General features: G+C 44.6%; 1 protein-coding gene across 1 annotated transcript; it reads right to left on the bottom strand.

Moving 5' to 3' along the window:
• Positions 1 to 6510: 6510 nt before the first annotated feature.
• Positions 6511 to 14262, bottom strand: LOC106586369 (60 kDa heat shock protein, mitochondrial). The gene is made up of 10 exons (XM_014173566.3): positions 14119 to 14262; positions 12348 to 12523; positions 11735 to 12070; positions 11366 to 11555; positions 11008 to 11176; positions 9602 to 9701; positions 8880 to 9125; positions 8177 to 8351; positions 7854 to 8032; positions 6511 to 7327 (listed from the first exon to the last, which is right to left on the bottom strand). The coding sequence occupies exons 2-10, from the start codon at positions 12519 to 12521 to the stop codon at positions 7172 to 7174; spliced, it is 1725 nt and encodes a 574-aa protein (XP_014029041.1). The 5' UTR covers positions 12522 to 12523; positions 14119 to 14262; the 3' UTR covers positions 6511 to 7171.
• Positions 14263 to 14284: the final 22 nt, after the last annotated feature.

The following is a 14284-nucleotide window of genomic DNA, read 5'->3' as shown; positions in this document are numbered from 1 at the left end:
GGTTTTGTGAGGTAACAATAGAATTTACATTTTTATTGGAGTTATGACTCATGCTGGACAAATACACAATATGAACCAATTGTCCTAAGCCAAGGGCAGAAATCCTATAACAAAATACCATAGACAGGTGTATTTTGAGTTACTGGACTAACGCCAAATGGCCCTTGCCTTGAGCTAAGATACTATTACAGTCCTAGTACAGGTGTCAATTAGCCTTGCGGTTACAGCGTTAGGCCAATGAACGAAAGGTTGCCGGTTCTAGCTGACTAAATAAGGTGACTAAATCGGTCTGCCCTAGAGGGGGCCAGAGGGCTGACCCTCTACAATGCTCTATCTGGTGTGACTTTTAAAAAAAAATGATAGACAGAACATTAATTATACCAACAAGGAGACAGATATTTAAACAGATGTATAAATGCGAATCATCCGGTTGGCGTTTCCACTCACTACTAAATATGGTGGCCGGCAGTGGGAGAAGAATAGCGCGAGATGGATTTTGGATGACGTTCTAATTTTCTCATGGATGAAACATTTGATCTCGGTACAGTTTTCTTTTTCCAAAACTACAATCTGTTACGAGCAGGGTGGACTATGTTTTGTAGACATTACCCTTTATCAAAGTTATTTAAAAAAAAAATGCGTTTAGGATTGCAAGGGCGAATGGAGTTAATGCACACGTGCACTTCAGAGTAGGCGTTCCCTAACGGAAATATGCAAATACATGCTTGAACGCACCAATATGCTGTCACTAGCTCATGCTTAGCTCTGCCCACCTTGCTTGTCCTGCCCACTAGGATTCGTTTGCTCCCATTGGAAACAATAGACTGGTATACCTTGGGTTAGTTCTAAAAATCTTTGCAACATACACTACATGGAGTTGGTCCCCCCTTTGCCGATAACAGCCTCCACTCTTCTGGGAAGGCTTTCCACTAGATGTTAAAAAATTGCTGTGTGGGCTTCCATTCAGCCATGAGCATTAGTGAGGTTGGGCGATTAGGACTGGCTTGCATTCCAATTCATCCCAAAAGTGTTAGATAAGGTTGAGGTCAGGGCTCTGTGCAAGCCAGTCAAGTTCTTCCACACCGATCTCAACAAACCATTTCTGTACGGGGGATTGTCATGCTGAAACAGGAAAGGGCCTTGCCCAAACTGTTTCCACAAAGTTGGAAGCACAGAATCATCTAGAATGTCATTATATGCTGTGGTGTTAAGATTTCCCTTCACTGGAATGAAGGGGCCTAGCCCGAACCATGACAATTATTCCTCCACCAAACTTTAGTTGGCACTATGCATTCGGGCAGGTAGCGTTCTGCCATGGAAACACATTAAGAAGCTCCAGCCGAACAGTTATTGTGCTGGTGTTGCTTCCAGAGGCAGTTTGGACCTGAGTGATTGTTGCAACAGAGGATAGACTATTTTTACTTGCTACGTGCTGCAGCACTCAGTGGTCCCGTTCTGTGAGCTTGTGTGGAATACCACTTTGTGGCTCAGCCATTGTTGCTCCTAGACATTTCCACTTTACAATATCACTTGCAGTTGACCAGGGCACGCTAGCAGGGCTTTGACAAACTGGGTGGCATCCTATGATGGTGCCATGTCACTGAGCTCTTCAGTATGGCTCCCTCCCTCCCCCCTTCCACACGGAACCCCACTAATCCACAGACGGAAACGCACGAGGTGGCTAAATACAGACCTCCCTCCATCTTCCACCAGCTTGCTACCTATGGCCCGGCTAGCTGTCTGAATCTCACTGGACCCTTTGATCACTCGGCTAAGCATGCCTCTCCTTAATGTCAATATGCCTTGTCCATTGCTGTTCTGGTTAGTGTTTATTGGCTTATTTCACTGTAGAGCCTCTAGCCCTGCTCATTATACCTTATCCAACCTCTCAGTTCCTCCACCCACACATGCTATGACATCTTCTGGTTTCAATTATGTTTCTAGAGACAATATCTCTCTCATCATCACTAAATGCCTAGGTTTACCTCCACTGTATTCACATCCCACCATACCTTTGTCTGTACATTATACCTTGAAGCTATTTTATCGCCCCCAGAAACCTGCTCCTTTTTCTATCTATTCTGGACGTCACAGACGACCAATTCTTATAGCTTTTAGCCAACCCTCATACTCATCCTTCTCTGCTCCTCTGGGGATGTAGAGGTGAATCCAGGCCCTGCAGTGCCTGGCTCCACTCCTACTCCCCAGGCGCTCTCTTTTGATGACTTCTGTAACCGTAATAGCCTTGGTTTCATGCATGTTAACATTAGAAGCCTCCTCCCTAAGTTTGTTTTATTCACTGCTTTAGCACACTCTGCCAACCTGGATGTTCTAGCTGTGTCTGAATCCTGGCTTAGGAAGTCCACCAAAAACTCTGAAATCTTCATCCCTAACTACAACGTTTTCAGACAAGATAGAACGACCAAAGGGGGCGGTGTTGCAATCTACTGCAGAGATAGCCTGCAGAGTTCTGTCCTGCTATCCAGGTCTGTACCCAAACAATTTGAACTTCTACTTTTAAAAATCCACCTCTCTAAAAACAAGTCTCTCACCGTTGCCGCCTGCTATAGACCCCACTCGGCCCCTAGCTGTGCTCTGGACACTATATGTGAACTGATTGCCCCCCATCTATCTTCAGAGCTCGTGCTACTAGGTGACCTAAACTGGGACATGCTTAACACCCCAGCCATCCTACAATCCAAGCTTGATGCCCTCAATCTCACACAAATTATTAATGAACCCACCAGGTACAACCCCAAAGCCGCAAACACTGGCACCCTCATAGATATCATCCTAACCAACGTGCCCTCTAAATACACCTCTGCTGTTTTCAACCAAGATCTCAGCGATCACTGCCTCATTGCCTGCACCCGTAATGGGTCAGCGGTCAAACGACCTCCACTCATCACTGTCAAACGCTCCCTGAAACATTTCAACGAGCAAGCCTTTCTAATCGACCTGGCCCTGGTATCCTGGAAGGATATTGACCTCATCCCGTCAGTAGAGGATGCCTGGTTATTTAAAAAAAAAATGCCTTCCTCACCATCTTAAATAAGCATGCCCCTTTCAAGAAATGTAGAACCAGGAACAGATATAGCCCTTGGTTCTCCCCAGACCTGACTGCCCTTAACCAACACAAAAATACCCTGTGGCGTTCTGCATTAGCATCGAACTGCCCCCGCGATATGCAACTTTTCAGGGAAGTTAGAAACCAATACACACAGGCAGTTAGAAACGCCAAGGCTAGCTTTTTCAAACAGAAATTTGCTTCCTGCAACTGAAACTCTAAAAAGTTCTGGGACATTGTAAAGTCCATGGAGAATAAGAACACCTCCTCCCAACTGCCCACTGCACTGAGGATAGGAAACTCTGTCACCACCGATAAGCCCACTATAATTGAGAATTTCAATAAGCATTTTTCTACGGCTGGCCATGCTTTCCACCTGGCTACCCCTACTGCATTCAACAGCACTGCACCCCCCACAGCTACTCGCCCAAGCCTCCCCCATTTCTCCTTCTCCCAAATCCATTCAGCTGATGTTCTGAAAGAGCTGCAAAATCTGGACCCCTACAAATCAGCTGGGCTTGACAATCTGGACCCTTTCTTTCTAAAATGATCTGCTGAAATTATTGCAACCCCTATTACTAGCCTGTTCAACCTCTCTTTCGTGTCGTCTGAGATTCCCATAGATTGGAAAGCAGCTGCTGTCATCCCCCTCTTCAAAGGAGGTGACACTCTTGACCCAAATTGCTACAAACCTATATCCATCCTACCCTGCCTTTCTAAGGTCTTCGAAAGCCAAGTCAACAAACAGATTACCGACCATTTCGAATCCCACCGCACCCTCTCCACTATGCAATCTGGTTTCAGAGCTGGTCATGGGTGCACCTCAGCCACGCTCAAGGTCCTAAACGACATCGTAACCGCCATCGATAAGAAACAATACTGTGCTGCTGTATTCATTGACCTGGCCAAAGCTTTTGACTCTGTTAATCACCACATCCTCATCGGCAGACTCAGTAGCCTTGGTTTCTCAAACGATTGCGTCGCCTGGTTCACCAACTACTTCTCTGATAGAGTTCAGTGTGTCAAATCGGAGGGCCTGCTGTCCGGACCTCTGGCAGTCTCTATGGGGGTACCACAGGGTTCAATTCTTGGGCCAACTCTTTTCTCTGTATACATCAATGATGTCGCTCTTGCTGCTGGTGAATCTCTGATCCACCTCTACGCAGACGACACCATTCTGTATACTTCTGACCCTTCTTTGGACACTGTGTTAACAACCCTCCAGACGAGCTTCAATGCCATACAACTCTCCTTCCGTGGTCTCCAACTGCTCCTAAATACAAGTAAAACTAAATGCATGCTCTTCAACCGATCGCTGCCTGCACCTGCCTGCCTGTCCAGCAACACTTCTCTGGACGGTTCTGACTTAGAATTTGTGGACAACTACAAATACCTAGGTGTCTGGTTAGACTGTAAACTCTCCTTCCAGACTCACATCAAACATCTCCAATCCAAAGTTAAATCTAGAATTTGCTTCCTATTTCGCAACAAAGCATCCTTCACTCATGCTGCCAAACATACCCTCGTAAAACTCACCATCCTACCAATCCTCGACTTCGGCGATGTCATTTACAAAATAGCCTCCAATACCCTCCTCAACAAGCTGGATGCAGTCTATCACAGTGCCATCCGTTTTGTCACAAAAGCCCCATATACTACCCACCACTGCGACCTGCACGCTCTCGTTGGCTGGCCTTCGCTTCATAATCGTCGCCAAACACATTGGCTCCAGGTCATCTACAAGACCCTGCTAGGTAAAGTCCCCCCTTATCTCCGCTCACTGGTCACCATAGCAGCACCCACCTGTAGCACGTGCTCCAGCCGGTATATCTCTCTGGTCACCCCTAAAGCCAACTCCTCCTTTGGTCGTCTCTCCTTCCAGTTCTCTGCTGCCAATGACTGGAACGAACTACAAAAATCTCTGAAACTGGAAACACATCTCCCTCACTAGCTTTAAGCACCAGCTGTCAGAGCAGCTCACAGATTACTGCACCTGTACATAGCCCATCTATAATTTATCCCAAACTACTACCTCTTCCCCTACTGTATTTATTTATTTTATTTATTTTGCTCCTTTGCACTATATTATTTATATTTTAACTTTGAACGTTCTTCAAATAACAAATCTACCATTCCAGTGTTTTACTTGCTATACTGTATTTACTCTGCCAGCATGGCCTTTTTTGCCTTCTCACATCATTTGCTCACATTGTATATAGTCTTATTTTTCTACTGTATCATATATTGTATGTTGTTTTACTCCATGTGTAACTCTGTGTTTTTGTATGTTGTCGAACTGCTTTGCTTTATCTTGGCCAGGTCGCAATTGTAAATGAGAACTTGTTCTCAACTTGCCTACCTGGTTAAATAAAGGTGAAATAAATAAAAAATAAAATAAATCGGCCATTCTACTGCCGGTGTTTGTCTATGGAGATTGCATGGTTGTGAACTCAATTGTATACACCTGTCAGCAATAGGTGTGGCTGAAATAGCTGAACCCACTAATTTGAAGGGGTGCCACATACTTTTGTCAATGTAGTGTAGATTCAGCGAAATGATACTGCCACGAGCAGCAACGCAGAAATTGAGATGACCGCGATGCAAGACTTCGCTCCGTCACAGTATATATGCACGAGTTCGTGTCACGCGGTTACAGCGTGGTAGCCACAATACTTAAAACAGCGGAGAAGTTGCGCCTTGGACTTCAATGCTCTTAGTGGTTGCGGGAATGCACTCACTACGCGGTTTAATTTAACATAGACTTAATGTACACTGTAGTTCATGAATCTCAAATGTATTTTTGTTAGAATTCTAGTTCAGCGTTTGTTTGGTATCATACTTTGAAAGCTGCAGATATTCTGAAGTTGTATGTTTGGTCATTAAAAAAAAAGCACAATACACTTGTTCCTTCAGAACATTTGATTTTATTAAATACATAAAAATAAAAAAAATCACAAAATCTCTACATTGTACAAAACACGTTGAATGATCAGTTGTTTGCAAAGACATAACGTAGAGGGGGAGAAATAGAGTAGCACAGTTTAACGCTTGCTTACACGCGCGCATGATAGTTTGTGGCTCCTATTGAACACACAGCAAATAAAATGTAGGCTAAATATCATGAGCAGTAAGTACACATCAGGTCACAAGGACACCAACGGGTTTAACATTAAAACGTGTGGCTTAGACCTTCACTGGCCCAAACTGCTACATCTACCTACCCATTCAACCTCTGCAAACTGCGCCCTCCCTTTGCCAGAAAGGCATTTAGCTGATTTAGCTGATTTAGCCGTCCCCTCCGCTAAATTACTAGTAAACGAGGCACTCTTATCCAATCATAAGGTCATGTTTCTTAGTAAAATGTATTGATTTATTCTTTCAGTTCTAAAGTAACAGAATATGAGTATTAAAATCAGGTCAGAGAAGACAAGAAAACGCTCATGCTCAGCAATAATTGTTTTTTAATTAACTTAACCCCTCTCAGTTATGGTTCCTCCCAACATTGTGGATGAACCTGGAAAACTGAAATTAACAAAAAGGTTACAAAAAAATAAGTGTTGTTCCTGCAACCCAACCCCCCCCCCTTCTGTAAATCAATATTGTGTTACATCTATACTGTGTTTGACCATTTTAGGTCAGTCTTCTCTTTTGAACTTCTGTAGTGCACACAAACAGGCTTCATTACTTCCATTTGATATCAAATGACAACTTATCAAGAACAGCATTGCATTATTCTCACTGGTGAGCATCTTTCATAATTGACAGTGAATATTCTGCATTATATTTATGACTATTTTGCATGTTGAGGATGGATGATGAGACTGCCATGTTTGTGAGGTAAACTGTGTGGGGGGGGGGAATCATCGGTGCAGATTGGAGTCGGTCAGAGCCTCAGTCAGGTGTGGGTAGAGGGACGGAGTAAGGCTGGGCGAGGCTGGTCCGGTCTTACAGAGGGTGGACAATCAGCAGAAGTAGTAGGGTTCATCCATTTGCAGCACCAACAAACTTATGGCCAGTCTGTTTAGGCAGGTCTGGGGTTGGAGGGATAATTTGCCCCCTAGCCTCATGCTGCCATTAAGTCTAAACAGCACTTTGAGGTGAGCCTTAGAACATGCCACCTCCCATGCCACCCCCCATACCACCCATGCCACCTGGCATGCCAGCCTCCTTTTCATCCTTGGGCAGTTCTGTGACCACACACTCTGCGGTGGAGAGCAGAGAAGCAACACCTGCAGCGTCCATCAGTGCCGTTCTTACCACCTGTAGGGGGAGACAGTCATTGCTGTAATACAGACAGACACCGGCAAAGGGAGCAAAATCATCAGACAACGTGTGATACCGCCATCAGCCAACTTTTGTCTATGCTATGTCAGTCTAACCAAAGATTACATCATAACGGAAGTAGAAAAAAAATAAGTAGACGGGTTGTCTACGTGCTTCTACACCTGCATTGCTTGCTGTTTGGGGTTTTAGGCTGGGTTTCTGTACAGCACTTTGAGATATCAGCTGATGTAAGAAGGGCTTTATAAATACATTTCATTTGGTTATTTAGCAACTATGGGGCAAAACAGAAAGGGTTGGCTTAGATTTGACAACATGTAAACTATATATTTACTCTCCAACTGTTTATTGAAAACAAATACATTTGCAGAATGAGCACTTGAATTAAAAATAACTTTTGCAAACATTATGGCTGTACATTTCCAATCACTAGAAAACTGAACCTGTCTTTATATCTTTTGTACGCTGGGTGAACGACAGTAGTGCCGAGCTGAAGCATCCATACCTTGGTGGGGTCGATGATGCCCTTCTCTACCATGTTGACGTACTCTCCCTCCATGGCATCGTATCCTATCTCCCCCGCGGCCTGAAGGATCTTCTCCACCACTAGAGAGCCCTCCACACCAGCGTTCTTCGCAATGGTCATGGCTGGCACACGCAGGGCTCGTCTGATGATGTCAATTCCTATGGAGACAGGAAGTGATACACCAAGTTAAGCTACAATACTTATCTGTCCAGAAGTTGGAAAGAAAAATCTAACAACTTTACAGCCAAAATTAAAACCGATTGGCATGTTAGGTTAAGATCCAGAGTAGGAACTCTACTTACCAATCTTCTGGTCAGTGTTAATGGGCACGAGGGCATCCAGGGCAGGGATGGAGCGCAGCAGGGCACAGCCACCTCCGGGCACGATGCCCTCCTCCACAGCGGCCCTGGTGGCATTCAGGGCGTCTGTCACACGATCCTTCTTCTCGTTCACCTCCACATCACTCGTTCCTCCTACCTGGAACAAAACAGAACAGTCAGTGACACTTTCACTTTCTCTGCCATGCAAGGTAGATACAGAAGCGACTCATTAACAAATGTAAATCTTGTCTCAGAGTAGGCATCTCCTAATTTTAACATCCTACCTAATTTCATAGGCCTAGACTAAAACTGGACAATATTCAGGGACATTAAAAGGACAAAAAGCAATCAAATCATACTGCTACCCATCTCGCTACACTCTTAAGACTTTCACTCTGCGATCGTATGTCCCCCTCCATGTTTTATTTAACTAGGCAAGTCAGTTAAGAACACATTCTAATTTACAATGACGGCCTACATTGGCCAAACCCGGATGATGCTGGGCCAATTGTGCTCCGTCCTATGGGACTCCCAATCACGGTTGGTTGTGATACAGCCTGGTTTCATACTAAGGTGTTTGTAGTGATGCCTCTAGCACTGAGATGGTGCCTAAGACCACTGTGTCATTCGGGAGCCCAGCTGACCCCCTTCCCCACTCCCCCTTAACCCCTGCCCTGTGACTGACCTTGAGCACAGCCACTCCGTCAGACAGCTTGGCCAGCCTCTCGTTGAGCTTCTCCTTCTCGTAGTCGCTAGTGGTGTTCTCCAGCTGCTCAACGATCTCTGCCTGGCGCTTCTCGATGGCCGCAGTGTCTCCCTTCCCCTTCAGCAGCATGGTGTCATCCTTGGTGACAGACACCTCGCCAACCTTACCAAAGTCATGGGCCTGGATGTCCTCCAGGGCAATGCCCACCGCTTCATCACCAAATACCTAAAGAGAAGGAAGAGGGAAAGGGAGGGATGTCAGTAAAGGGCAGGATTTGAACAGGTATACATTGGCCCTAATTGAACATTTCAAAATGGCACCCATCTTTCAAGAGAGGCATGAGGGTGCAGTTTCCATTATTACAACAGGTCCAAGTTAAAGCCTCAACCATGGGATAAGCATGATTACGCAAACTCTCTTCATTGATTGGCAAATCATGCCAGTGTAGAAGTGTCAGACTAAGCGTCCCTGCCTGGCATGGGATGCAGTCAGACAAGGATAGTAGGAGACATGTTTCTGTGTAGAAGGGGGAACGACAGAAAAGCACTGCACAAGCCGCACTAACTTATCTTGCTTTACAATTAGTTTTCTCAAATCAAAATGGACTGATGCAAGTATGGGGTGGTTGGTGTCAAAGTATTCTTACAGTAATTATAGATCAATGTGACCATGGGGTGGTTGTATTGTAAAAGTAATCTTACAGTGCCCCCGGTGGCAACGGCCATGTCATGCAGCTGGGCCTTCCTGTTGTCTCCAAAGCCTGGGGCCTTGACTGCCACCACTTGCAGTCCCACCTTCAGCCTAAAGAAAGAGTAGAGGTTAATATAATACAGGCTCTCAAAGTGGGAATATTTTAGAGTGTGTAATAAAATATTGTGAATCTATACAATTTCTTAACCCTGTGCAACATGGGACTGGGAGGCTTACAGGGATATTGGTATCCAGAGTACTCCACCAATTATATATTTTTCAATTCAATACGTCTTGTATCCCTCCAAAATGTGTATACATAAATGCACTGTAATTTAAGCTTTAAAACTGCAAATTTCTCTGCCTCATGGCAAAATTTGAAGTATTGCAGGAAATTAGTTTAAACTGCAAAAATGTATCCAATGCCAAGAGGTGGGCCTTTAAAAAATGTTCCTTCCCAGTGCACGAGATTTGGTTTGTCTGGCCATGCACTGCTGAAGTCATAGTAAAACTCCTTGTATCCTATTTTTATCTCACTCAAATTGTGTTCGGATTAATAACACGTTTTGTCCTGGAGACAGACCTGAGCGAGTTCCCCTTAGATAGGCCAGCTGCAAAGTGAAAATTGGCTATAGCAGTGTGGATAAGGTTAGGTTTAAAATCATATTTTATGACTGTGGGTGTGCCAGCTAGTGACCACACTACAGAGCTGCCTCCAGAACAAAATTCATTACAAAAAAATACTAACCTGCAATGAATGCCATCACAAAAGGGATCCCCAACCCCAAAAAGTTTGAGAACCCCTGATAACACACCCAACACCCTCCAGCATCTAAGTCTACACAGAGAGTCCAACTCTGATATTTTGCCCAATTATTGGCCAAAGATCTGATTGGTCAATAAAACAATTAGTGGCAAAAGATCAGAATTGAGCTGCCTGTGTAAATGCAGCCGTTGTAGAGGTTAAAATAACACTCCACCAAACTGACTGACTCCCTACATCTACACACATTCCTCTACCCATAAAGAGAGGGCAGGAATTGTGAAAGGGTCTACAGCTTTATTGAGGTTGACTCTTCAGTCATATATTAATACCTAGAGCTGAATGATGTTGGTGATATAGATAAGCCCTTTATATTATTGTTGCAGGCCTGTGAGCTGGTTGTGTCCCTTTGGCCCAGGCAGTCAGTCAGTGTTAATGTGAAGGGGAGAGCAAAAAGAGGTACTTAAGGGTGTTTACTGGTTAAATAAAGGACACCGACTGAGTACAAGGGCCTGTATTCACAAAGCATCTCATTTGGACTCTTTCCCTAGATCAGGTCCCCCGTGCATATAATTATGATCTAAAAGCCAAAACCGATCCCAGATCAGAACTGCTTCTCTGAGACACAGGGTGCTTAACGGACAGGGAACTGACCTGTTGAGGACCAGGGTGCTGAGGGCCTCTCCGTCAACATCCTCGGCCACGATGACTAGAGGTTTGCGGTGCTGGTTGGCCAATTCCAGGGCAGGGACGATGCTCTGGACAGAAGAGATCTTCTTCTCACTCAGCAACACATAGGCATCCTGGAACTCACACTTCTGGCCTGAGGAGCAGAGATGAGGGAGACGGTTGATGTAAAAGCTCCAAAATGGCCAAATGTGGAGCATCAAGACCATAAAAACCCATTAAATCTGTAGAGCATCAAGATCACCAGTGTGCTGGAATTTCTCTTCATCTTAAAGCCCCAAAACAGCAGAAGATGGGCTTGGTGGTGGGGTCATGGGGACCTTACCTTTGGCTGTGTTGATGAAGTAAGGGGAGATGTATCCGCGGTCGAACTTCAGCCCCTCAATGATCTCAAGCTCATCATAAAGGGTTTTGCCATCCTTGACAGTGATGACTCCCTTGCGGCCCACTTTCTTCATGGCGTTGGAGATGATGGCGCCGATCTCCACGTCTCCATTAGCAGAGATGGTGGCCACCTAGCAGACAGAACAGAAAGCATTGAAAACATTAGTCACCATCAAAAGGTTATCTTAATATAAAGTAGAATATAGATATCGCATCTCGCAAAACAATAATTTGCATCAATTGAATAGATATGAAATGATAAGAATATTGACTTATTTGAGCAATCAATATTCTTAACACAATTGGTTACCTGGGCAATCTCCTCAGGGGTGGTGACTGGCTTGGACATCCTCTTCAGCTCGTTGATGACGGTCTCCACAGCCAGCATGACGCCACGGCGGATCTCCACAGGGTTAGCTCCTTTACTGATGCTGTCAAAGCCCTCCTTGGCGATGGCTCTGGCCAGCACGGTGGCAGTGGTGGTGCCATCTCCCGCTTCCTCGTTCGTGTTGTTGGCCACGTCCTGGACCAGCTTGGCACCAATGTTCTGGTACTTGCACTTCAGGTCGATGGCCTTGGCTACAGTGACACCGTCCTTGGTCACCTTGGGGCTGCCCCAGCTCTGCTCGATGATGACTGTGCGACCCTGGAGGAAGGGAGGGGGAAAGGATACAGCTCAAAACACTTGTGTTCAGTTGTTCCTGCCAGAAACAGCACCTGGAACAAGACACTGTGGTGCACAGGGTTCTTCGGGTGGAAATGAGAGTCAAATGAAAAGTGGAACACTAATGGATTGGATTTACATAGCAGTTTCGTACATTCCACGAAATCAGAGTGAAATGTAAAAATCGTACAGAATTGTATATTTCATTTGGCACCACAATACCGCAACCCATGGTCATAGCAAGTCCCTCCTCTCCTACCTTGGGTCCCATGGTGACGGCGACAGCATCAGCCAGCAGATCCACTCCCTTCAGCATCATGGTCCGAGCATCGGCTCCAAACTTGACGTCCTTGGCGTAAGCCCGGGTGAGGTGAGGGGCCAGGGCCCTGCTGACTGGCCTCATCTGCCTCATCACTGTGGGTAGACGCAACATCTCTGAAGGGGAGAAAGAGAACTGTATTTACTATGTCATAGTCCACTCAAAAAGCCTGCGTTGTGGCAACAGCTGTTGGCTATCAGGCCCTTCCTTTTAATATACACTTCAATGTGTTGGTAATAGCTAAAAGTAGCAAACTACTTGTTTGGCCTGTAACACATGAACCTTCCGGATCATTCCCAAAACACCTTCTCCCCCAGTCCAGATGTCACATATGGACAATGTCTGGAGGTGACAATGGCAAGTACACCCTAGTGACCACTCCTGGTACAGAAAGAGTTGTAAGACAAGAATCAACGAATGAAGTGATACCTATGATGCAATACACCGAAACTCTCAAGGACATCATTTCCATAACACAGAGCGAACACATGCAAATGTGTGTTTGATGTCTTGCAGAAAGACCAAGACATTTAAATGCCAAACTTATTTAACAGGTCATGGTCTCAAAAGGAGAGAATCTTAATAAACTGTCACAGTAGGCTATCATAAGAGTTAGTCAACATGTGAATGATTTGGCAGAATTTCTTATTCCACAGAACCCAAACCGAGGGCAGAGGACAAGATAGCCATAGAATTAGGAATTAGATTTCATTTAATAGGAAATCTGTGTCGTTAGAATTCTGCATAATAATCAAGTAGCAGCCTAATTCCATGTTCAGCATATGAGGGCTATTGCACTTGGTTGTTAATCTCTGATTACAAATTAATGTTGTATCTGATGGGGAGTTTGTTGAGATTTGCTAAATTGTGACGTATGTCTCGAACCGCTCTTTTCCTGATTCTGCCCACGTGTGTTCAGGACATGTAGCGTAAGGTCAAATTGCTCATATGGCACGTGCACAGTAACGTTTAATGCCTTCCCCAAATGAATGAACTAGCTACTGAATTAATTGAAAATGTAGTAAAGATGCCCTAAGACAAAAGAAAGCATTATTTGTGAACTGAAAATGCAAAGGTTTATTTATATGCAGCCTATAGCAACCCGAGTAGACACTAGCCCAGATCGAGCTTGGACAAGACCGGACTGGGTTGACTGCTCACCCCTTTAACTTCGGATTTACAGAATTCAATATCTGACAAATGCAGATTGAGTGGGGGGAGAAAAAAAATCTAGATAAATGTAACAATCTTTTGGAATAAATTGTGACGGCGATCAAATCTCTTGTAGGTACAGCATGTCATGACGTGAGTCAATGTGACCAATTGGGCTCTCATTATTTAAATCAAGATGAGAGGACATGACAATCAATATGAAAACAATTACGCGACTAACTACCATCGAAATACCAATTAAACGTAAATACCAAGACTAATGGGAAAGTATTGGAGAAAGACAGCCAAGTCAAGTTGCCATAATTACCAGTGTCTTGTAATTATGGCAACTTGGATGCACGTTACATTCCTAATCCTACTTAGGCTAGTTAGCTAACGTTAGCACAGATAGCTACTTATTTGAATGTCGTTGTTGGAGAGGCATGACAGGCTTGAAAATATGTTCAGCTAACAAAAGCATGACGTTTCAGACAATATGTTGTTTAGATTGATGCTCATTAAGGTCTATAAAATGTTACGAAGACATAATAGTACTTACTTGTTGTTTAATGATGACACGATTTGCTCGTCTGAAGGAGACAAGATGGTATAACGTGGAAAAGAATGGTACAGCAGTTGTGCAACAGAGACAGGCAACAATGCACGTTGCCTTTAGCATCCGGGCAATTTACCGGTCCACCCCTAAACATGCATAGGAAAAAATA

The sequence above is a fragment of the Salmo salar genome, chromosome 25, assembly GCF_965601325.2.
Source record: "Salmo salar chromosome 25, fSalSal1, whole genome shotgun sequence".
NCBI classification, from domain to species: Eukaryota; Metazoa; Chordata; class Actinopteri; order Salmoniformes; family Salmonidae; genus Salmo; species Salmo salar.
The sequence above is the reverse complement of the archived record's forward strand: the minus strand, read 5'-3'. Positions and strand labels throughout refer to the sequence as shown.